The 26,053-nt window shown below is 44.5% G+C and overlaps 1 protein-coding gene across 2 annotated transcripts in view; it reads right to left on the bottom strand.

The window, feature by feature from the left end:
- Positions 1-26,053, bottom strand: part of DHX9 (DExH-box helicase 9) — a 101,162-nt gene that overhangs the window by 31,108 nt on the left and 44,001 nt on the right. For both annotated transcript variants that reach the window (XM_078774875.1, XM_068109648.2), the window contains 11 exons: positions 23,178-23,314; positions 22,994-23,083; positions 17,815-17,973; positions 17,213-17,290; positions 16,397-16,588; positions 16,157-16,298; positions 8,054-8,136; positions 7,736-7,892; positions 6,038-6,141; positions 2,547-2,763; positions 2,318-2,412 (listed from right to left, as the gene is read on the bottom strand). In XM_078774875.1, the coding sequence (XP_078631001.1) occupies positions 2,318-2,412; positions 2,547-2,763; positions 6,038-6,141; positions 7,736-7,892; positions 8,054-8,136; positions 16,157-16,298; positions 16,397-16,588; positions 17,213-17,290; positions 17,815-17,973; positions 22,994-23,083; positions 23,178-23,314 (1,454 nt within the window). The remainder of the gene's footprint in view (positions 1-2,317; positions 2,413-2,546; positions 2,764-6,037; positions 6,142-7,735; positions 7,893-8,053; positions 8,137-16,156; positions 16,299-16,396; positions 16,589-17,212; positions 17,291-17,814; positions 17,974-22,993; positions 23,084-23,177; positions 23,315-26,053) is intronic.

Genomic DNA, 26,053 nt, shown 5'->3' with positions numbered 1-26,053 from the left:
TCCCAACTATCCCCAATCCCCCATTCCCTAGTCCCATTGTCTGTAAACAACACTCTGTAGACCCGACCTCCCCCTATTTCCCCCATTAAATGTCGTGCCCAGGTTCACCGCATCTCATGTAAGACAACTATAGGACATCTTGCTAGTTATTCTTAGTCTATGTCAGTTAAGGACTCGTTTCCATTAATTCTGACCCTTCGTTGCACCAGAATGTGATTGTATGGCACCGTTAGGAAGTTTAGGACCTCCCAATACCTCCCCGCAGCTCTTCCTCACGGTTCAGCAACAACAACAACAACAACAACGGCGGCGTGCACAGGGAGTGCGCGTCCTCACTCCGGCTTGGTTGGTAGGGGGTGTTGGGAGGGAATGAGGCCTTCCCAGCGAGCCGCCATCGAACATGTGCTCGACGGGGTTACCAAATAGGGGCTCCCTGTCAGCTCCTCGTCAAGGGCGGAGCCCGGTAACCCCCGCACCCAATGGGAGCGGCGGACCGGTCCCATCTGGGGCGGAGCCAACCAGCCGAGGGCGTGTCACTCCCCGCTGAGCATGCGCAGGAAGAGGGAGTTGACGTCAGATGCGCGCTGAGCTTGGAGAAAGAAAGACACCACCTCCGAGCGCTGTGACACCTCCCCGCATCTCTGGACTGGACCGTGCTTTATCCTGTCCCTGAGCCAAGGTGCACCTTGTGCTATCGACTGCCTGTCCTTCCCTGCCATCAATCCCTGTGTAAGTCAGCCTTGTTCCGTTTGTCTGTGGTCTGTCTGGGGTAAGATAAGACTGTAACTAAGTGCCTATCTCTTCTGTGTCTTTTACCTCACTCTACCTTGTAATCTACCCCTTTTCTCCACCACTAATTATACCCTCCTCCGGAGGTCTTGAGAACTGTACCCCTTGCGTCGTTTCATTTATCCCAGTCGTTGTGTCCTTTCCAATCATTGATTTAGCGTAGCGCGATTTGGCCAACGTTCGGGTGGAATCGGGTGAGTTGGGGAAGAGTCGGGGAATAACTGTTAGGTCGCGGTAATACACCACCGCTCGGTCGAAATAACATCTAACCGCGATCCGTAACAATATATATGTATATATACAGGGGGCTGCAAAAGTAGGTATACAGTAAGGATTATACCACTATACCAGTATTATAATAGTGGTGCTAGGATTCATTTAATACTAGAATTCATTTAATTCATTAAAATCATCATTACCATTTTAATAATGGTAATAATGACATTATTAATAATGAATAATTATTCAAATGTGCAAAGCTGATATTGAGATATTGAGAATTATAATTCATTAACATTATTACCATGTGTCAAGTAGCACACTGTGCATGCGCTACTTGACAAAGAATTTCCCAACAGGTGGATTGGACCTCGGGGAGCCGTTGACTGGCCACCACGTTCGCCGGATCTCACCCCTATGAACTTCTTTTTCTGGGGATGTGTAAAAGACAGGGTTTTCGCACGCAAGCCACGTTCTGTTGATGCCATGATTCAGTTCATACGGGAGGCTTGCCAGGAAATTGATGCTGATAAAGACCTTTGTGCCAGAGTGTGCACGGGTGTCCACACTCGACTAGTGGAGTGTGTGAATGCCGGGGGCAAACAGTTTGAACATTTGAGGGATTAATATGTTTATTATTGATATGTTATTATTGATATGCTTGTATAATCAATAAAATACGTTTTGTGCGCACGTTTTGTTTTTCATTACTGTATACCTACTTTTAATCCCTGGTGTTGGGCTAGCGGCTAGGGTGCCGGCTTTAGGATCCTAGGATCCTGGGTTCGAATCTCGGTCGATCGCCGAATTAATGCCAGGGGGGTTGACTCAGCCTGTCATCCTTCCGAGGTCGGCTAATTGAGTACCAGTTCACTGGTAATTCCCTGTTTGTCGTTAAAGGCGGCAAAAAGGGTTGGCGTCAGGAAGGGCATCCGGCCGTAAAACATTGCTTCAAAAAGGGGACCAAAAATCAACAACTACCACGGTCCCCGAAAAGGCCAACCCCCACTTTGCGGGGAAAAATGGCCTCTAAACGGTGGTTTTTATACCTACTTTTGCAGCCCCCTGTATATATATATATTTTTTTTTACTGAAAAACATCTAATAAAACAATAAGGAAGTAAGCAAAAGATGAGCAAATGAGCATGAGAAAAAGATTAATGCACAATGACATAATGTGCTTTCTCGATGCACTTCAGCTCACACAACCCACACATACAGAACTCCAGTGAAGTAAAGCAGAACATTTTATCCCCTCAACCAGAGATAAATATTCCCAGTTAACTTCCATCCCTAATGAATGACTCACCTTCGTGATGCCCAATGGAACAGGCTCGAACACCTTCCGTTGGTCCTCGCGAGGGATCTGAGAGTGAAGCGGCAGGATACGGTATCTCCCATTCACTGCACCACGTCATGAAGAAAGGCACAAGTGAATATGGTAGTCCTAGCCAAACGTAGACGTTAAGTGTTCTCTCTCCTCTTCCATCCCGAACCACAACCCTAATTTCCCACCCACCCAAACAGCAAGAACGTACCAAAGTTGCAGAGCTGATTCTCCAGATACTTCTGCATTGCAAATATGAGATTCCAGCCAGGCAGGAACACCAAAATGGCTCCATCGACATTGAGACTTTTTACATAATGGATCAAGGCCTCGATGAGCTCAAAAGACGTCTCCTTCTCGCTCATCTGTGCCATTGCTTGCTTCGTGGGTCCTTTGTAGCAATCGTCAATGACCTGGTTGCAGTTAATCTAGGAACACATTGCAGATACAGGCAACATCACTTAGGCCGAACGAACTGAGGTTGTTTATTCCTGAAACACCCTGCAACCTTTGCCTGCAGAAAACTGATTTTTGGAATTCCGGCCACATTTTCCATCCAAACAACATGCGACTTTTTATGAAGTTAGCTTTTACCATTGCACACATTTCTTATTCAACTTGGTTGTGGGAGGGTTTTGAAGGCCATAAAATACAATTCGATGAATCTTTCCTTGGAGTTAGGAAAGGAGGTGCTCAGAACACACTCAGAACACCACAAACTACAAAGCTGAAACGAGTATAAAAACAATAAACAATGGAACAATATCTTGTGGATAGACAGAGGTAAAAGCAGAAGGCGTTATGAATACAAGAGTCCAGAATACAGGAAGCACTGCACAGGAAAGAGTTAAACAAAAATCCAAACAATAAGACGTCATGTGGAGCACGATACTTGCAAAATCCGCCCCCACCCCCAAACAAAAAAAAATTCCATTCATACAGCAAATTGACCATTTAATCAAGATTAAAATTGACAATCTTGATCAAAGCTCAGGTCAACAGGAAGAAAAGTGACGATTTTTCAGATGAAAAATTATGATTTTGGAAGGTTGACCTTGAGTTGACCTTTGACCTCAAATATAGTTAGTTTCCCTATTTAGTGAATCAATGTGCAAATGCTGTTCAATTTTCAAGTCAATCGGATGAAAATTGAGGATTTTAAAACCTTGGCCTATGTTGACCTTTTGGCCTATGTTGACCTCAAAAATAGTTGGTGGTTGAATTCAGTGACCATATATGTAAATCCTCTTAGAATTTCAAGTCAATCAAATGAAAATTGGTGATTTTAGGAATTCAGCCTATGTTGACCTTTTGGCCTATGTTTACCGAAAATATAATTTGTGGTTGAATTCAGCGACCAGATATGCAAGTCCTCTTCAAATTTCAAGTCAATTGGATGAAAATTGAGGATTTTAGAAATTTGGCCTATGTTGACCTTTTGGCCTATGTTGACCTCAAAAATACTTGGTGGTTGAATTCAGTGACCAGATATGCAAGTCCTCTTCAAATTTCAAGTCAATCGGATGAAAATTGAGGATTTTAGAAGTTTGGCCCATGTTGACCGTTTGGCCCATGTTGACCGTTTGGCCCATGTTGACCGTTTGGCCCATGTTGACCGTTTGGCCCATGTTGACCGTTTGGCCCATGTTGACCGTTTGGCCCATGTTGACCGTTTGGCCCATGTTGACCGTTTGGCCCATGTTGACCGTTTGGCCCATGTTGACCGTTTGGCCCATGTTGACCGTTTGGCCCATGTTGACCGTTTGGCCCATGTTGACCGTTTGGCCCATGTTGACCGTTTGGCCCATGTTGACCGTTTGGCCCATGTTGACCGTTTGGCCCATGTTGACCGTTTGGCCCATGTTGACCGTTTGGCCCATGTTGACCGTTTGGCCCATGTTGACCGTTTGGCCCATGTTGACCGTTTGGCCCATGTTGACCGTTTGGCCCATGTTGACCGTTTGGCCCATGTTGACCGTTTGGCCCATGTTGACCGTTTGGCCCATGTTGACCGTTTGGCCCATGTTGACCGTTTGGCCCATGTTGACCGTTTGGCCCATGTTGACCGTTTGGCCCATGTTGACCGTTTGGCCCATGTTGACCGTTTGGCCCATGTTGACCGTTTGGCCCATGTTGACCGTTTGGCCCATGTTGACCGTTTGGCCCATGTTGACCGTTTGGCCCATGTTGACCGTTTGGCCCATGTTGACCGTTTGGCCCATGTTGACCGTTTGGCCCATGTTGACCGTTTGGCCCATGTTGACCGTTTGGCCCATGTTGACCGTTTGGCCCATGTTGACCGTTTGGCCCATGTTGACCGTTTGGCCCATGTTGACCGTTTGGCCCATGTTGACCGTTTGGCCCATGTTGACCGTTTGGCCCATGTTGACCGTTTGGCCCATGTTGACCGTTTGGCCCATGTTGACCGTTTGGCCCATGTTGACCGTTTGGCCCATGTTGACCGTTTGGCCCATGTTGACCGTTTGGCCCATGTTGACCGTTTGGCCCATGTTGACCGTTTGGCCCATGTTGACCGTTTGGCCCATGTTGACCGTTTGGCCCATGTTGACCGTTTGGCCCATGTTGACCGTTTGGCCCATGTTGACCGTTTGGCCCATGTTGACCGTTTGGCCCATGTTGACCGTTTGGCCCATGTTGACCGTTTGGCCCATGTTGACCGTTTGGCCCATGTTGACCGTTTGGCCCATGTTGACCGTTTGGCCCATGTTGACCGTTTGGCCCATGTTGACCGTTTGGCCCATGTTGACCGTTTGGCCCATGTTGACCGTTTGGCCCATGTTGACCGTTTGGCCCATGTTGACCGTTTGGCCCATGTTGACCGTTTGGCCCATGTTGACCGTTTGGCCCATGTTGACCGTTTGGCCCATGTTGACCGTTTGGCCCATGTTGACCGTTTGGCCCATGTTGACCGTTTGGCCCATGTTGACCGTTTGGCCCATGTTGACCGTTTGGCCCATGTTGACCGTTTGGCCCATGTTGACCGTTTGGCCCATGTTGACCGTTTGGCCCATGTTGACCGTTTGGCCCATGTTGACCGTTTGGCCTATGTTGACCGTTTGGCCTATGTTGACCTAAAAAATACTTGGGGGTTGAATTCAGTGACCAGATATGCAAGTCCTCTTCAAATTTCAAGTCAATCGGATGAAAATTGATTTTAGAAATTTGGCCTATGTTGACCTTTTGGCCTATGTTGACCTTTTGGCCTATGTTGACCGTTTGGCCTATGTTGACCGTTTGGCCTATGTTGACCTCAAATATACTTGGTGGTTGAATTCAGTGACCAGATATGCAAGTACTCTTCAAATTTCAAGTCAATCGGATGAAAATTGAGGATTTTAGAAATTTGGCAAAGTTGGTGACCTTCGGCCTATGTTGACTTTTTGACCTTTTGAACCCCAAAACAATAGGCTTCTCAAATGGAACGACCTATACAACTTGGTGAAGTTTTGTGATGATCGGTTTAGAATTGTGACCTGTAGGCCGGTGACAAACAAACAAACAGAACCACAAACGCAACCGACCAATATACTTGAAAAATCTTCGATTTTGCAAGTAATAATATCCTTTTCTGTTTTGGAAAGTTTATGGAACATAAAAGCGATTGTTCACTTCTAGCCATAAATAAATTGCTGTGAATCCTGTGGTTAAACGGCATAAAAAGAAGAAACACGAAATTCTTACATCTTCATCGACAGTGGCTGCTTCTTCTTCACGATCTTTCTTTCGCTTATCCACTGGCGGAGGTGTAAAACCTGTCATCTGAATGCAATCTTCAAGGTAGTACTCTGTACACATTCAACAGGCACATCAATGCAATGAATATGAGAGAAAAAAAAACCTTTTGTGAGCAAATGACTGTTTCTGAGGCAAAGGGGAGGAGGTGGGACAGGGTTTGGGAGGGGATAATCTAATTAATAAAAACTTGTTCACAATTATTTGTAGAATCAATACACGAATAAGTATACACGACTTGTAAGTGAGTGAATCAAATATATATTTAAATATAAAACCTGCATACAAGGACAGTAAAAAGACAAGAAGGAGAATCAGGAAGTGGTAGATAAAATAAGTCGGATCATGTGAATTTTGGGTTTGTTGATCTGGAGAAAGCATTCGATAGGGTTCCACATGAAGTAGTGACATGGGCATTGAGGAAGTTAGCAGTGGAGGAATGGTTGATCAGAGTAGTGATGGCAATGTACAAAAGAGCGCGCACAGCTGTAAGGACGAAGGACGGGAACAGTGGTGAGTTTGAGGTGAAGGTGGGAGTGCATCAGGGGTCGGTACTAAGTCCACTACTATTTGTAGCTGTGATGGAGGTGCTGGCTCGGAACGTAAAGGAGGGTTTACCGTGCCAGTTGTTGTATGCAGATGATCTGGTGTTGATTGCAGAAAGTATGGATGGACTGAAGGAGAAGATGAACAAGTGGAAGGAATGTATGGAGACGAAAGGTCTGAAGGTGAATATCGGAAAAACAAAGGTGATGGCAAGTGGTAAAGCATGTGGTGAGGTGGAATGAACTGGGAAGTGGCCATGTGCTGTGTGTAGGAAGGGTGTCGGATGTACAATGTGCGCTGAGTGGGTTCATCAAAAATGTAGCGGTCTGAGAGGGTCATTAACCAGTGTGGCAGCTACATTCAAGTGTAAGGTGTGCACAGAGGGAGCTGCAGATGGAGGAAATGTTGAGTTGGATCTTGGAGACGGCGTGAAGCTGGAATGTGTGAAAACATTTTGTTACCTAGGAGACATGCTGAATGGAGAAGGTGGATCAGACTCGGTAACGGTTGCTAGAGTGAGATGTGCATGGAAGAAGTTTCGGGAACTGAGTGGCATGCTGATGATGAGGGGAGTGTCGTTGAAGCTGAAGGGAAAGGGAAAGGTGTATGCTGCATGTGTGAGAAGTGTTATGATTTATGGGAGCGAGACATGGGTAATGAACATAGAGCAGCAACGAAGGTTGGAAAGGGTGGAAATGCGAATGGTTCGGTGGATGTGCGGAGTATCGTTGAGAGAGAGGAAGACAAATGATGAATTGCGAAAGATGATGGGAATAGAGCCTGTGATGGATGCTGTGAAGAGAAACAGTTTGAGATGGTTTGGTCATGTGTTGAGGAAGGATGAAAGTGACTGGTTGAGAAGAGTGATGGAAATGAATGTGGAAGGAAGTAGAGGACGGGGAAGACCAAGAATGACTTGGCTAAAGATGGGCGAAGAAGAAATGCAGGCAAGGGGGTTAACAAGGGGAGATGCAGAAAATAGGGCAAAATGGAGAAGATTGTCATGGGGACCGCAAGGCTAACCCCCGCTCTTGCAGGGAAAATGGCCTTAAAATGCCTGTTGTTGTTGTTGTTGTTGTATGTGAATGCAAGCCAGCTTACCTTGCACAGGAAAGGTACGTCCGAAGACCTCAATGATGGGAGAACCTCCAAAATACTGCTGGAACATGGATGTGTCAATGGTGGCCGACATGAGGATGACACGTGCTTCCGGGTACATGCGTACGACATCATTCAGGACAACCAACAGGAAGTCAGTCTGCATTGGGCCATAAAGACAGTGGAGGGATGGGGCAGTGGGGGATGTGAGACTGGGTGGGGTAATAATAATGTCCATGGGCAATGTTAAAGTCTTATAGCCAGCTCAATATACTGTCATACGTTCCAGGAAAACAAACCAGACAAACCAACAAGACTCACATTCAGGTCTCTCTCATGAATCTCATCCACAATTACATGGCTAATACCACGCAATCCGGCCTCCAATTTCCTAAGCAGCACTCCTGCAAAACATGCAAAATGAAATTTCATTTGTACATGGATTTGTACATTGGATTTTCAAAAATATATATTAAATTGTCCAAGCGACTGTTTTTTTGATAGAACAAATCAATATAGATGAACGTTTGGATTAGATTTGGGAAAACAGACAATAAGTATAAACACAATACAACTGAAGTAGAAATACCTGTCCTGGAGCCAAAAATAATCCATAATAACGGATCTGAACTGGTCATTTGCAATCATATGTGACAGTGCTTTGGTGCTTGGCGCCACTCATGTGACTCCCAAGTGTGCTTTTCCTCACATTCCAGAGAGTTGAGAACGTCTTCTCACAAACGCTGCATCTGGCTTTGTGATCGGACTGTCGATGGGACTCAGCCAACGAGGAATTAAAATTGCAAAGCCGAGATATTTTCGAAATTCTCTTTATTTCCCATCAAAATCGGCAGCGCGCATGCTCGTACCTACTTCCTGCTTAATTGGAAGTTTCCGTAAGTACTTGCAATAATTTATGCATGACGCATTAGAAACCATTTCGGCTCGGCTTTGTTAAATCCATGGGAGAAAGTAAAATTGGTAATGTTCTCTTTAAGAGACCAGCAGAATTAACAATTCAGACAGGGGCCACAGCAGATTAATTTATTTATTGTATACAAGATCGAGGCTAGTGCAAGAGGTAACATTAATCAGAAAAAAAAAACAAAAACCGGACACACAAAACAAACAATAAAGGGAGCGGGAGACAAGATGGGGAGAGAGAAGGGAGCACAAAAGTACAACAGCAGAGAAAAGGGACATCGGGAGACATGTGGGAGGGAGGGGGCTTGGGGGGGAGGAGGCATGGGAAGGGGGAGGGGGTGGGATAAAACACATGGACTGCTATGACTTCCAGGAAAGAAGTCGGTATTTCAAAAAAGTGGATCAGGGTGAATTAATAGGGGTAGAAAAGATCAAGGTTTTGGATGGAGGAAGATAAGAGATGGTGGTGAACAGCTGTTTTAAAGACTTGGAGGGATGAGTGGGATTGAAGTGTGAGGGAATTTGTTCCAGAGGCAGGAAAAAAGAGAGGAATGAAACAGTGAAGGTGAGCAGAGAGTCTTGATTTTTGGCATTTTAACCAAAAGAAGGTTGCTGGCAGATCTTGGGCGACCTGCAGGAATATTTGGGGGACAGAGCACAGATAGAGTTGGGGGAGCTAGGCCGGATATGAATCGGTAGAAAGACAGAAAGACCACCTACATGCCTGCAGTGAGTGAGTGAAAGGCCCTCACAATCAGCTTCATCGCGGGAGATTCCAATGATTCTGAAAGCTTTGGTTTCAACAGCGTGAAGCCGAGCTAGGTGTGAGGCAGGAGCACCAACCCAGAGGGGAGAGCAGTATTCCATTGAGCTGTGAATGAAAGCCTTGTATGTGGTGAGGAGCTCAGGTGTGCCAAGGAAGGGCTTCACACGACCGACGGAGGATGCCCAGTCGGCAACTGGCTTTGGAGGCCAGCTTGGAAATGTAGTTTTCCCAGGAAAGATCATGGCAGATAGTGAGACCCAAAAGCTTGAGTGACAGAACTTCTTGGAGAAGATTGTTCAGAAAGTGGATGGGAGGGTTTTCCAGTCAGTCTTTTCGGAGAGACATAGTAAGAGTGTGAGATTTGTCAGGATTGAAAGACATGTTCCACTTGTTTGACCAGTCTGTGATTTTGTCCAGGTCTGCAGAGCGTGAGGAGACTGCAGACTGCCGATCTGAGGGATGAGGAATGGAGCGGCAGAGAGTGGAGTCATCAGCAAAGAGATAGAGAGGATTTTCTAGAGTTGGAGAGATCATTGATGAAGACCAGAAAAAGCACAGGGCCAAGAACACTACCTTGGGGAACTCCAGCCTGAACAGGAAGGGGAGATGAGAGAAATCCATTCAGGGACACACGTTGACTACGACCAGAGAGGAAGTCTGCAAGCCATGCGTAGAGATTTCCATGGATACCATAGGAGGAGAGTTTGGTGAGCAGGGCGGGGTGCCAGACCGTATCGAAGGCACGTGATATGTCGAGAGAGACAGCTCTGATTTCCTCTTTGGCATTGAGGACCTCCATCCATTGTTGAGACAGCAGAAGAGCATGTCCAGAGTAGAGTGACCTGGTCTGAAACCAAATTGATGATCAGAGATAAAACCATTCATCAAGATTATTTCTATTTGTGCAATTTTTCTTGATTTTCCAAGAGTTCAAGGAATTTGACAAGTTTTCCAGGACTTTCCAACACTGGAAAATGCTTTCGATTTTTTTTTTCCAGGACTTTCAAGGACTGCGAGCCATGATATTTGGGGAGAACCTTCAAAAGTGCAAGGTGTTCAGGGAAATGCAGCACAATAGTTAGGTCCAAAACTTCAATTCCGTGACCATTTTCTGGCTGGTAAGGTTTGACGATTGATTTGACTTCTATTGACATTTTATAACAAAAATAGCCTCTATGTCCCTCCCAAAAATCCCCGCATTTTTCGCCAGAGGCCCGAATCCAAGATGACCGCCGGCACTATCTTGAAAAATTAAGTTTTGAACCAGAACACCTAGAATCACGTACAAAGACACTTTTTTGGGTAATTTGACCACGAGGATTCCGAATCTGACATTAGTTTGACGTTATGACATTATTTTGACCCAGAAATCCAAGATGGCCACCATACAGTAGAGCGAAAATGCAACTTTTGTACTTAAACATGTTAAAGAAACTACCTCCATAAGGATATCTTGCAGTAAAGTAATTGATGATTGCATGACAAGTAAACTCATTACACTTCAAAATAAGCTATTTTTAATAGCTGTGACTTGAACAGTTTTCAAATGAAGTAATTAATCAATATGACCTTTAATTATATGATTAGTCCGAATCAGAGCATTCTGCTTCACTAGAATCTGAATCATCAGATTCCGATGAATCTCCCCGCCTTTGTACATCATCATCTCGCTCCTCATTCCCCTCCTGGCTCTCATCTTCCTCACTCTCTTCAGCTGGCCCTGGTGCAGGTAGATGTGTCGGGAGAGCAGGTTGCGTGTGGCGGACAGGGCGACAGCGACCACCCACCAGCTCCCAGCCATGTCCGAGTGGCGAGGGGTGGTGTTTCTTGGAGGGATGACGCACAAGATATGCCAAGTAGTTTGCTCGGAGGCAGTGTTGGCGTAGGCTGTCTACATCTGGAGGGAGACGGATAAATGATTTGTTTTTCAGTGTCTTCCACTTTGCTGCACGGGCCTCAGCCATGGTGCTACTCTTTTCGTCGCCATAGATGACACGTCGTGTGAACTGGAAGAGCTCCTCTAGCACCTCCTCCTCAAGGTCAAGGCTATCTCCACACAGCGAGAGCTGCCGTCGAGCCACAGGGCTCTTCGCCACCCGGTCATACACCAACTTCTTACCCTTGCCATAGAAGCCTGAGTTGGCATCACAGCCTGTCATACAGTGCAGCTGCACAATACAGTCTGCCATCTCGTCATTAACCAGGCCATGACATAAGATAGTCTCCTTCTTCCTCTTGATAGAGCTTTCCGGGCAGCTGCTGCGAGATGACTGCTGCCGCGACATAGGCATCGGTATCAGCGGTATCAATGACAACAGGGCCACTGTAGCCTGATTCACGCAGAACTGCGTAAGCAGAAAAGAGGACAGTATCAGCCTCAGACTGGTCAAAGCTGTAGTTCTCCATTGGTTGCTGGGTTGACAAATTGGTGCAGTGGGAGCCAACAGAGTAGACAATCTCTGCATCAACACTCTCTGCAAGGTCTGTCAGGTAGGTGCATATCAGCTTTTGCATCCGCCCCTTGTTGCTGACGCTACATAGAAGTGTTTTGAATGCTTGGGCAGAAGGGAAGGGGTCATTCAATTTCATGTAGGTGTTGGGTATATGTGCCTTACCCTGTACCCGCAGGTCTCGCTCGTAATCTTTAGTAGAGTATGGTGTGTCATATGGGTCATTCACACAGAAGATACGTTCAGCATCACCATGGCGGGCAAGGATGATGGAAGACACCTTGTGGACATAGTCTGACCACTTGTATGGGGTGCCATGTTGCGTCTGTCGATCCTCTGCTGATGGAGTTGCCATCCTCCAAATCATGCCCATGTCGATGAGCGGTGTAGGGTTCCTGCAGATCTACAGATTGCAGAGAGAGTTTCTGGATGAGCTTACTCTTCTGTGTCTTCCTGTATGTTCCGTTGGAGTTGAATAAAGCCATTTGACGATGATGTCAAGATTGACTTGACATCATCCTTGAGCCGCTTAGCCACATTGTGCACCAGTTGTTCACTGCCAACACCGATGGCGGAGAGTGCTGCTTCAACATATGAACCACCCCCAGACGTGTCATAGACTAGGTCGCTCTGGTTTCTCTGAGGGCGGGAGTGGAAGCCGATCTTGCCCTCAAACTCCCGGGTCAGGATATCTTTGATAAAGGATGACTTGATGCTGGATGTTGAGAAGCCATACCGAGATATGATAGAGCTGTAGTCTTTGAGGAGGCTCTGTAGTGACCTTAGCTCACGTTCCTCAAAGATAACTGTTCTGATGTGGTCAAAGAAGATAGTCTGAGCCTCACGGAGATTGACATTGTGCATGCGTGGGAGTTTGTCATCTTCACTCATTTTCTGGTAACTACGCACATATTTCAACCAGCATTTGTTGTGATATCTGATCTCAATCGCATATGGGTCATCAGCTGCATAATCGATCACACAGTTGATTCTGTCTCGCATGCTCTGATCTTCGAGGACCACCGTGTGACTCTTGAACGTTGCCCATGCATTATCATACGAAATCAGGGACAGCTTTGATTCTGGGTGCTTTGCCGACTCCGGTTTACAGCACCAGACACATTTTGTTTTTTTATGTATCAGCCCTTCTCCACTTGATCGCAGCCGCTTGGCAGGTGGAGAAGCAGCCGGGGGGAAAGCCTCAGACATGGACGAAGACTGAGATTGGCATTCCTTGACTTCTCGTTTTTTCTGTCTTGTCTTGGCCTGCTCCAGTTTATTAGCATTCCATAAGGTCAGCCTACATGATTTATGGACACATTGTCTGCCGGGACCATTATCCCAATTGACTGTTGCATAAACGTCTCCGAACTTGTCAAGACCGCTCCATAACAGGGCTTTTTTCTTGAGATTTTCCCAACTCTCAACGGAGGTAACGACATCAGTGGCTTCATTGCAAAGCCCGCCACACTGGAGGACACACGGAACGGTGGACATTCTCTTGACAGCTATCTTCTGAATACTGCGCTTCTCAGTGCCGTCTCATTCGCTCGTATACTCCCTGGAAAGACAGAAATAAGTATATGACATTACACACACAGACAAATAAAAAACAAGAAAATAGCAATTCACTAATCAGGACCTCAATTCCATGGCCAGTATAGATTTAGCCAAAATAATGTGTTAATTCATGATCATATGTTCTCCCATTTAAAAGTTGCATTTTCGCTCTACTGGATGGTGGCCATCTTGGATTTCTGGGTCAAAATAGTCATAACGTCAAACTAATGTCAGATTCGGAATCCTCGTGGTCAAATTACCCAAAAAAGTGTCTTTGTACGTGATTCTAGGTGTTCTGGTTCAAAACTTAATTTTTCAAGATAGTGCCGGCGGGCATCTTGGATTCGGGCCTCTGGCGAAAAATGCCGGGATTTTTGGGAGGGACATAGAGGCTATTTTTGTTATAAAATGTCAATAGAAGTCAAATCAATCGTCAAACCTTACTAGCCAGAAAATGGTCACGGAATTGAAGTTTTGGACCTAACTACAAGTAACCAAACATCCGTTTCCATTCACCCATCGGAAGATATTTTGATTCAATGTACCTCTTATATTTATTGAAAACATGTCTCAACTACTATTTGGGTATGGCATCACACACTAAATAGTTCTCAGTAGAGCAAGCCTCAAATTTAACCGGTAAGCTTTGAAAAGTCAGTTAGATACTATGCACATACAATTAGAATTTTTTTTTTTTTAAAGAATAATATTTGGCAGACCCCATAATCCTGTCCATTTAGGATAGTAATCTCCTTTTCCATTCCAGCTTCTTTAACCTCCCTTTTACCTGAAAAAAATGTCTAAAAAAACAACAAGGATCAATCAGAGATTGTAGACCCTCGTCCAGTAGACCCGTGCTTTAGTGGTTTTCAAGGCTTTTGTGTTAAAACAAATATGGCGGCCAAACCACGTGACTATCATTTTTTTTCTCCACCAAGTTATCCCTAGATGGCGCTCAAAAAATTTGATCGTGATCAGATGAAGTTTTGGACTTGTCGAATTATGACGTCATAATGGAAGCACCTATGCCATCATTAACATGTTATTCCCCATGGAGAGTTCTTTACAATGCGCCATGTCTCAATTTTTTCTATGCCGCAGTTTCAGGGATATAGAGGTGCAAAGTTTTCGGTTTTTCCAAGATGGCACCTGTACCACGTAACCTATGACATCATAATTTTCATTTAAAAATTCTCCAGGTAGAGTTGCACCCACGGTGAAAATTTCCTGTCAATCGGACCAACGGTTGCAGATAAAATCATATTTATTCTGTGCAGACAAACACAAACAAACAGACAAATGGACTCAAATGCAATACCCTATCCTTTGGCAAGGGTAAAAAATTAAGAATTTTGATATTTTCCAAAATTCTAGGTGATTATACCTAAAATGAGAAAACTTTTCATGTCCAGTTCACACCTCCACGACAGAAGCTGGCAGGTCAGCTCAGAGGTAGAAAACTCACCTTTGATTTGTCCAATTTGGGTTTAATTCATGACAACTACAAATTGTCAGATTGATGCCCCACATGCAGGGAATTTACAACAATGTGGGTGCCATCCCTCGGATGAACATTATACCTGGTGTCCCACCCACGAAAATTAGCTGGTGGTGGAAGCTAAATATCGCATTGTGTCTTTTGCAAAGCGCAGGTGAGTTTTTGCCAGCATTCTCACCAAATACCAGCTACAACCTATAGGGGGCACTGCATGAAATGAAGCAACCAGCAGCCATGTGATGAGAACGATCACAATGGAACTTCAATCAAATTCATGGCATAGGTAAGGTTTACACTTTGAAAAAGCACAAATTAACCAGCGAACATGGGGAACTTTTCGACTCATACCAGCTGTAGGCGCGATGGTCTTCAAAGACCGTGCAACCAAGGAATCAACATCCAATATCGTAATTGGAACAGAAGTGTCTTACTGCATTCATGGCATCTCAAAACATCTTGGCCATCTTTTTGACCGGGGAAATGGGGACCAACATGACCACATGGGGAAGAAATGGTGTGCCATGATCCAATTTGGATATTGACCCATAAACATGACAAAACGATTCTGCCAGGAACCCTCTTTGGTGAAACTACCAAAATCAAGACTCTCTGCTCACCTTCACTCTTTCATTCCTCTTTTCTCCCACCTCTGGAACAAACTCCCACACTCTCTTCAATCCCTCTCCTCCCTCCAGGTCTTTAAAACAGCTGTTCACCACCATCTCATATGTCTTGATCTTTTCTACCCCCGTCAAAACACCCCAAAATCCACCTCTTTCAATTTCCAACTTCACTCCTGAAATTCCTAGTAGTGTTCATTTGTTTTATTCTGTGTAGCCACCCATCCCCCCCAAGCCCTCTCCCTTCCACAGACCTACCGATGTCCCTGTTCTCTACTGTTGTTGTGCTTGTATGCTTTCCTCTCTCTCCCCCTCTTGTTTTCCACTCATTTTATACGTTTTATGTGTCCGTGCACATTTTCGTGTTTAATGTGCTAGCTCTTACACGAGCCTCGACTCTGTATACAAATATATATATAAAATTTTTCCAAACATTGTAAAATAGGCCTGAAAAATAACTGCAATTAGCAACATTTTTTTCCCAAGAATACACAATAAAAATAAATAAAAATAAACCTTTGGCTCAAAGTGACCCAATTTCAGTCATCTGATGGATAAAATATATGTATATAAATGAAAAGGGCCAATAAAGTGCAACCAACACACCTACTGTGCAGAACATGATGCTGCCATATGCACGGGGAAGACAAGACTCAAAACGGACGCTATATCCACAGCTTTTCCCCAAATCCTCTCCTCTCTCGAAGGACACACGCTCCGCCACTGACACTGCACTAATACGACGTGGCTAAGGAGTAAACGAGCAAAGAGAGGGTGGGGAGGTCACCTATGGACAGGGCAATGTGAAGCGTGAAACAAGTGGGAAAAGGGCAAACACTGTCACACCTGTGTGACAACTATGTTGCATTCGGCACCACGCTCATTCAGAATGAAGTCGTCCAAAATGTACTGCGGCACTTGGGTAGTTTTTCCACATCCCGTGTTTCCCCGAATAATGACCACGCAGTTGTTGTGCACAGCCTGCAAGATTTGTTCTTTGAAATTTTTCACAGGAAGCCGATCCCGCTGCACTAGCATCTGAAAACACAAGAGTCAGGGATCAACATCACGGAAATAAAGAGAAAGCATCTCAAAATGCAAAGCCTGTCTACATCCGCTTTGTACTCAAACAAAACTTGATAAGAACAGGGTAAGGTTTTTTTCAATTCATTCGTGTTCTCCATAATGCGAACCCTGGTGCATCAACCCTGGTGTTGGGCTAGTGGCTAGGGTGCCGGCTTAGGATCCTAGGATCCTGGGTTCGAATCCCGGTCAATCGCTGAATTAACACCAGGGGGGTTGACTCAGCCTGTCATCCTTCCGAGGTCGGCTAATTGAGTACCAGTTCACTGGTAATTCCCTGTTTGTCGTTAAAGGCGGTAAAAAGGGTTGGCGTCAGGAAGGGCATCCGGCCGTAAAACATTGCTTCAAAAAGGGGACCGAAAAACAACAACAACCACGGTTCCCGAAAAAGGCCAACCCCTCGCTTTGCGGGGAAAAATGGCCTCTAAAGGTGGTTTTTTTTTTTCTCCATAATCTCCATTAACCCCCGCTCTAGCAGGGAAAATGGCCTTAAAATGCATGTTGTTGTTTGTTGTCTCCATAATCTCCATAATGGATGAAACACGTGAGCAGGATGTGCATGCAAAGGAAAACACTAACCTCCTTCAGTGGCTCATCATGCTCAAGTTGGTAAAGAAGCTCATTCTTCACCTCTTTACTCACAATCTCAGAAGTTGCCTGCAGCACAATACCTTAACATGTATTACGTCCATTCCACCATTCATTTTGCCCCCTAACCTCCCCATCCATAATACCGATGACACTCATTTTTATCCTGAAATGTGCAGCAACAAGCAAGGAGGATAGAAAAGGACAGAGAGCAAACAAAGGTGTCAGCGAAAACGGGAAAAATACCAAAAGAAACAGAGAAATAGTGAATTAGATAAATAAATGGGGAAAAGGGAATCGCAATGACAAGCCAACAGAGTATGTATGAATATGAATTGAATGTATGAATGTATGGTCATTGATGCTCCAGAACAAAACACATGAAACAGCTCGACTTGGTTCTTGTGTGGTATGAAAAGCATGTTTTAATCACTTCTTTTTTTTTAAATTAAAAGGAACAAGCAAGAAAGGGTGAAAAAAGAGGAAAAGATTAAAAAAGAGGATTTAAATAGGGTATTAAAATAATAATAATAAAAAGGTAAAGGTTGGGGTAAATAAACTTTCACATGCAATGCAAAATAGTATGGTCATACTGTTGCAAGAGGTCCCTCATCAATGTTTGTGCTCAACCAGGGATTCCAGTTGATTTGAGGAGGCGACCAAGAGACAACTCCAGACTCCACAATCCTTTCCTCGTGGTGCTGCATGCTACGAGAACCGCACAGCTGCACCGACTCTTCAGGGGTTTCTGGCTGTAAGGTAGAGGCAGGTAACGTGTTACCCGTTGAGTGCACAAGGATAAGAAATTATTGAATGATAAGTCGTGCAATAATAATTTGTTATTACTGATGGTTAGGGTGATGGATCTTCTCAATCTCATGAAGCGCTACCACATTTTACCTCAAGGAAGTCATGTCTTCACTTTGGGTCACTGGCTATGTCGTGCCACATGCTTCTCACAGCCAATCATGGACTCACAACTTCAGCAAAATGTCTTCCTCCACAGAAATTACTCATAAATTCATCATGTTGCATTTGCTTGCTGCTCAATCGTGCATTACCTTTTTCCTAAGTCACACATAGGCGGATTTGTCGGCGACTACTGGCGACTGGAAAAATCGCCACCACCCGCCGACAATCGTAATGAAACCGTAATGGACGGTCGCCTGTAGTCGTGGTTATCCTCCCCAGGTCGGCTGCAGTCGGCAAGAGCCGCAAAGGGGCCAAATATTTTTTTAAATGTTTAAAAACGGCGCGCTCAGTCGCACTCGAATAAAATCCGCCATGCTGTCGTGATGGAACCGCCATGCTGTCGTCGGTATCCATAATAAGAGCGTAAAGCGGCCGCAACCCAGTCGCTCATAGTCTTCCGCAATCGCCCCAGCATCGCCCCACCAGCTAGCACGGCAGAGATGCGAATGCCATACGGCCTTCCTGCGGCATCTTCCTGACTACGGGCCGACACTGTTGCGGCTGCATATCGACTACAGAAGAACTGCCACGTCTCCCCTGCGGCTATGGGAGACTGACGACAGCAGTAGGACTAGTGGCGGCCGAGATACGACTGCCTGGCGACTGCATTATGACATACCACGATTCCATGGCAAGACAGGATGGTGTGAGGGTCTCCGTGGAGTGAGGTCCTGTGGTGCCGACAAGGATATGGCTTTATTGTTTGGACTTGGGACTTTTGGGAACTTTATTTTTGGGACTTTGGTCCTTTGGAAACTTTATTTATGGGACTTGGGACCAGTGGAAATAATTTGTTGGACTGTATTTCCATTCTCTCTCCCTGCAGAAAAGTTTGATTATTACATTACAATGATACATCTTTATTAACTTTCTTATTGTACATCAAACATCTTTATGCTTCATGTCATACATCATTGAAATGAATAAAGTGAAATGTAAAATAGTGAAATAAAGATTTAAAAAGTTGTGTGAATCGTCTCCAATCGCCGGCGGTCTTATTGCAGTCTTGCGGACGTCGGAGTAAACCGCCACCCGGCCCCAATGCAGTCGCCGCGATCCGCCATCGGTCGTAATCTAGCTGCCAGACTGTCGCCACGCTGCTGCTGTGCATCCGCAATACAGTCGTCGTCCATCTTCAACAGTCGCCATCCCACTCGGGGCGTCGTCGCAATGCAGTCGCAATGTGGCCGCCTGCAGTCGCCATACTGCCGCCTGACCATATTTGACCGCCTGAAATCGCCAGTAGTCGCCGAAAAATCTTGATCGCCGGCAGTCGCCAGTAGTCACCAAAATATCCGCCTATGTGTGACTTAGGCATTTGATTCCAGGATGTAAAGTGAAATATAGGGGCAATACCCTGGCGCTCAGCTGGTAGAATAAACAGTATACAGCACCGACTAAAGGTATTTTAAACCAATTTCAATGGTTGCTGGAAGACAGGGCAGCATGTAGAATCATACTAACATAATCATAAGATGTCATCGCATAACAAACAAAAAAAAATACCTATTTTGGGGCAACCCCTAAACCCCATATACCTCCTCAGACCCCAATTTTTCTAATGCCTTGAACAAACATTGGTACATCATGGGTGATTAAGGTTGTGGTGAAGTTTCATCGAAATTGCGTGTGTAGTTTCTGAGAAGAAAGCAAATACCTATTTTGGGGGGCAATCCCCTTCCCATAAACCCCCAAAGGGGGCAGAGTTTTTTTTAATGCCATGAACAAACTTTGGGACATAACGGGTGGTGAAGGTTGTGGTCAAGTTTCATCGGAATTGTAAATGTAGTTTCAGAGAAGAAAGGAAATACCTATTTTGGGGGGTCAAACCTGGACCCACTTTGACCCCCATAGATCCCCTTACACTTCGATTGTCTTGGTGCCATGAACAAACTTCGGTACATCATGGGGGATGAAGGTTGTGGTCAAGGTTCATCAAAATAATGTTTGTAGTTTCAGAGGAAAAAGCAAATTCCTATTTTGGGGGTCAAACTTGATTCCACTTTGACCCCCGGTAGACTCCCTCAGACCCGATTTTTTTTTAATGCCGTGAACAAACTTTAGTCACAACACAAAAAATATAATTTGTGCCAAATTTGGTTGCAATCCCATCAGTGGCTTTGGAGAAGAAGTTTCAAGTGTTTACGGACGGACTAACTGACGGACGACACGTCATCGCATAAGCTCCCCTGAAGTTCGTTCCAGGTGAGCTAAACATCATATAATTAAATATAATACTGTAGAACCCCGACATCAACGGGCGATATTGCTCATGATAAATGCCTCGAATGTTGAATCTGCGAATGTCGGGGCATTGCTTCAATGGGTAAAGGGGGTAGGTTCCCAGCGGTTCGTGATTCATAAGGTAAAATAAAAAAAATCCCATTGAAAAACCACAAATATGCCTGCAAAAAACTGCGAAAACGCGAAACAGTGCTGGGAATGTTGAAGCAGGTCATATTTTATCAACCATGGACACACGGAGTCCGTAAGTGTTGGGACCGCGAATGTCGAGATCCGACAATACTTGTAATTATTTATTTTTAGAAGTCTGAGTATTGTTTCTCTGTAAATATACCGATTCAAATTTCAAGACCCTCTGCCGAATCAAGACATGCTCCACAACATTTGGCTATGAGAGCGCACAGAATAATCGGAGTGAAGTCCTGAGAATTTATATGCATTTTAACACCTGCACAAATTTGGTTAAATTTACAAGCACTGCAAAACCAAATATGCAAATGCTTCAGGCTCTCGATCTTTTGTAGTTTGTCCAAAATAATACTGAAGCTACGAGGGGCGTTCAATAAGTTTTCCAATTAAGGGTTAAAGCAATATAGCAGGGTTCTAATTTTAGGTAACCTAAAGTACTGTTACGTTTATGGGGGTAGAGGAAGGAATCCCATATAAAAGGTAGGACTGTATAATTATAGCATGGACCGTGGACGCATAGGAGAAATTTCGATGTACTTAAGTAGGTAAACTACCTAAAGATTGTTTATGTGTCTTCACACAAGGGGTGAAGCAGTGATAACTAGTCAGGAATTAAGGTTAGTTTTCCCCAGTATATGATTTTCCCCTCTGTTATTTCCCCTAACGTTTTACATTTACAAGGCCGGCCATGAAAACTAACCTTTAAACATCACTTACAACCAGCGCTGGCCCTATGAATACCGATTGGCAAGTAAGCCCCACCCAATGGACCGAATAAGGAAAAAGGCCATGCCCCCAGAGTGGTATGATGGGCGTGGAAGAAAGCCGGCAGGCCATGCCCCTGAATGTCGTGATTGGCAGAGAGGACCATGGGTTGATACGGAAAGAGCTTTGCCATTGGTCGGTGTGACGTCACAGATAAGCTTTGAGAGCAGATAGAAGCTTCGAGCACAGAGAGGAGCTTGGAGAGCTTGGAGAAGGGGGAGCAGTTCTGAGAGGATCGCAATAGTTCTGAGGTGAAGGAGGAGCATTGCGTGATAACTGAGGATATTTGGAAAGCGGACAAGACGCTGGCCATTGTGACAGAGGTGGAGAAGCAAGAGGGCGCCTTCTCAACTCACCTCACGTTCATGGCGCCGTCGAGCACGACGCCACGGCTTGTGCCGGGTTTCCGCCGGAGGGACATCGAGCTCTGGGCCTCATCCCCAGCTGTTAACCTCACAGAGGAACTCATGAGGCCAGAGCCAAGTGCCAGCACTATAAAAAAGGGATTTTATTCTTATTATCTTTCCCTTGTGTCCGTTTTTGAGTCCGTGTTTGGAGATACCTCAGTTAAAATTTAGGTTACCGCAATATTTATTTCACCCCTTGCTATATTTTCATTAAATTACACTACCGGTCAGAAGTTTTAGAACACCTCAATTTTTCCAGTTTTTATTGAAATTTATGCAGTTTAATGTCTCAATGTACTCTGAAATTAAGCATAGAACAAATAAACAATTGGAGATGAAAAAGAAATCATAGAATCATTTTGTTTAACAAAATTTAATTTTACATTAAAACATTTAAACGGCGTAAATTTCAATAAAAACTGGAAAAATTGAGGTGTTCTAAACTTTTGACCGGTAGTGTATATTTTTTGAATTTTCCTTGTCGTGTTTACTTGTTTTTGGTTTTGGAATAAACACGTGTGTTCCGTTCAAGTAAACACTGCGCCTTCCTTCATTCCGCACGCAACAAAAATACCCCCATTTTTCGGGCAGCCGCCTCGGGAGTAAAACTGTCTCGTTATCTGTCATCCAGCGGTCTTAATCGCTGGGGACAGGACAGTACAATGCTTGTGCATTTGCGTCAGTTAATTACCTCAACCTCCAAAGAAGGACGGAGGTTTTGCTTTCACCCGTTTGTCTGTGAGCATGACATCTCAAAAAGTTGTAAACGGATTCGGACGAAACTTGGTGGACAGGTTGGGTGTGTAACAAGAACTGATTGGATTTTGGTTAAAATCCAGATCCGGATCCGAGAATTTAATTATTTTTTTTAAGTGATCCTTCATCATTGAGAGATGGGATCCAACAACGATATATTGCACAATATTGCAAAACGTTGTGGGCAGATTATGACAAAATGTGGTATCCAGATTTTGCTTCAGGTGCGGATCCAGATCTGGCCAATCAGTGGGATATAAAACGTAAACTGTTCAGCCTGATGGAGGTATGCACTCTATCAAATGCTGCTCTAGCTTCCAGTTTAAATTTCAGCTTCTGTGAAATTCCACCTCCTCCACCCTTTTGAATACTTAAAGGCATCAAACAAACCAAGCCATAAATAATGGGTCAAAAAAGAAAAGTTTAAAAAAATTCATACCGGTGGGATAGGCTCCAACCACAAATCCGCCACAACTGTAGAAAGCTGTTCTTCCAAATCGGCATTCAAATTGACTTCATAAGGTGCGAGCTGAGATGGAAGCACCAAAAGGTCATTATTTACAGTTTCATGGCAGGCCCATAATCATTTACCACCCATCCAAAAATGAACCACCTTCACTTACAGACTCCAGGTCACGTTTCTTGGCCTGCCCTGAATAAGATTCTATAACACCCAGGTGGTAGAGCTGACGCACAAGTGACAGGGCACATGACTGCGCTGCCAGCTTCTTTGTGCTGCCATTTTCACGGGCGAAAATCTCTGCGGCATACACATTTGCTCAATGAAAAGCGAGAAAATTGTACAAACTCATCTATCAAGAGAATATTTTCAAAGTGTTTATAAAAAGAGATGCGCAGACCAGGACAACTTGCTTCAAGCAGTGGATACACAACTACGCTAGACTTCAATCCATATGGACTGTGATCGACATTAAAAACGAGGAAATACATTTGGCCCAAAACTGAGGATTCATTTTTAATGCAAGTACAGCATCAAGGTTCATGAAAGCTGCACAACATAGGGTGGGAGGTCAATAAAGAGCCAAACGATGGACAAATTCAGGTGAAGTACTGTAGTGAGGTCATGAATGGGAAATATAGGCAGTGAATGAATTGCAATTATTTTTAAGAAGCATGGAGCAGGGGATTACCATACCGTAGAGTAGAGAAGCAAATGGGTAGGGATTCATTAGACGATAATATGATGCCATCTTGAAAGATTGGAGGGTTGAGAAAACCCTTGCTTACTTGCATGGAGGAATAATGTCAAACTATTGAGGAGTGGTCCCTCCCTGGAAGCCATTGGCAGAAAGTTTAAAGAACATGGTGGGTTCCAGATGGTATCAAAGGCCTGGAGATATCCAGAGAGATGTTCCTGACTTCTAGTTTGAGATTCAGGGCATCCATCCTTTGCTGAGAATGGTGTTAGCTCATCTAGTCTGGAAGGGCCAGAGCAAAAACCAAAGTGATGATCTGAGATAAGAATGTTGGAGAGGCGATGAGATGTGCGATTGCGGCAATAAAAATTCAAACAGATTGTTGGATATGGTTAAAAAAAAGAAAAAGAAAGATGATCAGTCAGTGGAAAGGATCTATTTTTGAACCTTTGTGAAGAATGCCAGGAGTTTTTCATGATTGATATTCAAAAATGAAGGGGCCACCAACTAGCATAACTTCAAAGCAGGCAAAGAGGTGCCTTCATTTTCAAAGAAGGATTTTCTCAACCAAAAACGAGGACCGGCTCAAGAACAGAAAAAGGTTTCGATGATCAAAGTATTCATGGCACAAAGGTGACTGACGAGGGAGTCTAGATTAGCCGGATAACTTCTCCCTTCCCCAAAAGTGGAATTATAATAGGATTGAGCTACAGGTAAGAGACGATAGAGTAGACTGGTGGGAGGGATCGAGGACTTGGCCTTATCAATAAATAGTTCAACACTCCAACTTCTCACAGGTGGTATCTATCATGATTCCATCCTTGCTAAATGAAGGGACCAATGAAGAACAAGTCCCGAACATGAATCTGACAATTTCCACCAGGCTTTGGAAAATGGAGAGAAGGGGACAGAAAGTTCAGGTCTCAGATGAATAAACAAAATCAGCATGACATCAATCGAGGTATGTCAACCTCTCTGAGAAGCAAGGAAAAGCTGACGTTTCTGGCTCTAACCCTCTTTTGTTCCGGTGAAGGGGCAACGGACCAAACGTAAGCTTCTTCTTGCTTTCCAAGGCAGTCAGCACACCTCAACTCAACGTCCTGTCGATTTCATCAATTGTTCTACATTTCTGCCAACATAGGTAGACACCGGCCTTCACCAGCATGACTAGTTCTTCGTTCTACAGATCTCGGATTACCCTGGTCTTTGTCTATGGCTCATCGGAGAGCGGATAACACGTATATAGTTATGCAATTCCGTGAAGTTGTGTCCGAATTTTGGTGACATTCACGATCAGATTTCACATCCCTATCCCGCACTGCTTTCTGAAACTCTGGCAGGGACCGCTTGATTTCATCCTTTACCCCATCCATCCAGCACACACACGTTCTGCCTCTTCCTCTTCTTCCCTCAACCATACCCAGCATGGTTGATTTCTCCAGACTTTCTTTTTTGCACACATGGTGTGTCCAAATTATGACAGGATCTGTTTTAGCATCAGTGCTTCTAATGTACATGGTGGTCTCATTTCTTTAAGCACCAATTTGTTTGTTACCCTTGCCAGAGGAGAGGGTATTTCATTCCTGTCCATTTGTCTCTGTCAGTCTGTCTGTCCGCACAGAATAAATATGATTTTCTCTACGACCGTTGGTCCGATTGACAGGAAATTTTCACCACAGGTGCACCTCCTACTGTAGAATTTTGAATGATAATTACAAGGTCATATGTCACGTGGTACGGGCGCAATCTTGGAAAAACCAAGACGTTGCACCTCCATATCTCCAAAAGCGCTGCATAGAAAAAGTTGATACATGGCTCATTGTAAATAACTTCATGGGAAATAATATATGTTAATGATGTCATAGGTGCCTTCATTAAAAAACAAACAAAAAAACAAAACACCTTTAGAGGCCATTTTTCCCCGCAAAGCGGGGGTTGGCCTTTTTCGGGGACCGTGGTTGTTGTTTTTTTGGTCCCCTTTTTGAAGCAGTTTTACGGCCGGATGCCCTTCCTGCCGCCAACCCTTTTTGTCGCCTTTTACGACAAGCAGGGAATTAGCAGTGAACTGGTACTCAATTAGCCGACCTCGGAAGGATGACAGGCTGAGTCAACCCCCCTGGTGTTAATTCAGCGATCGACCGGGATTCGAACCCAGGATCCTAGGATCCTAAGCTGGCACCCTAGGCGCATGATGACGTTGTAATTCAACAAGTACAAAACGTCATCCGATCGGATGAAATTTCTTGAGCGACAGAGGGATAAATTGGTGGAGAAAAAATATATATAATGATGTCAGCGGTCATGTGGTTAAGTCGCCATATTTGTTTTAAGACAAAAACCTT

Source organism: Myxine glutinosa, chromosome 3, assembly GCF_964187855.1.
Source record: "Myxine glutinosa chromosome 3, kmMyxGlut1.1, whole genome shotgun sequence".
NCBI classification, from domain to species: Eukaryota; Metazoa; Chordata; class Myxini; order Myxiniformes; family Myxinidae; genus Myxine; species Myxine glutinosa.
The sequence above is the reverse complement of the archived record's forward strand: the minus strand, read 5'-3'. Positions and strand labels throughout refer to the sequence as shown.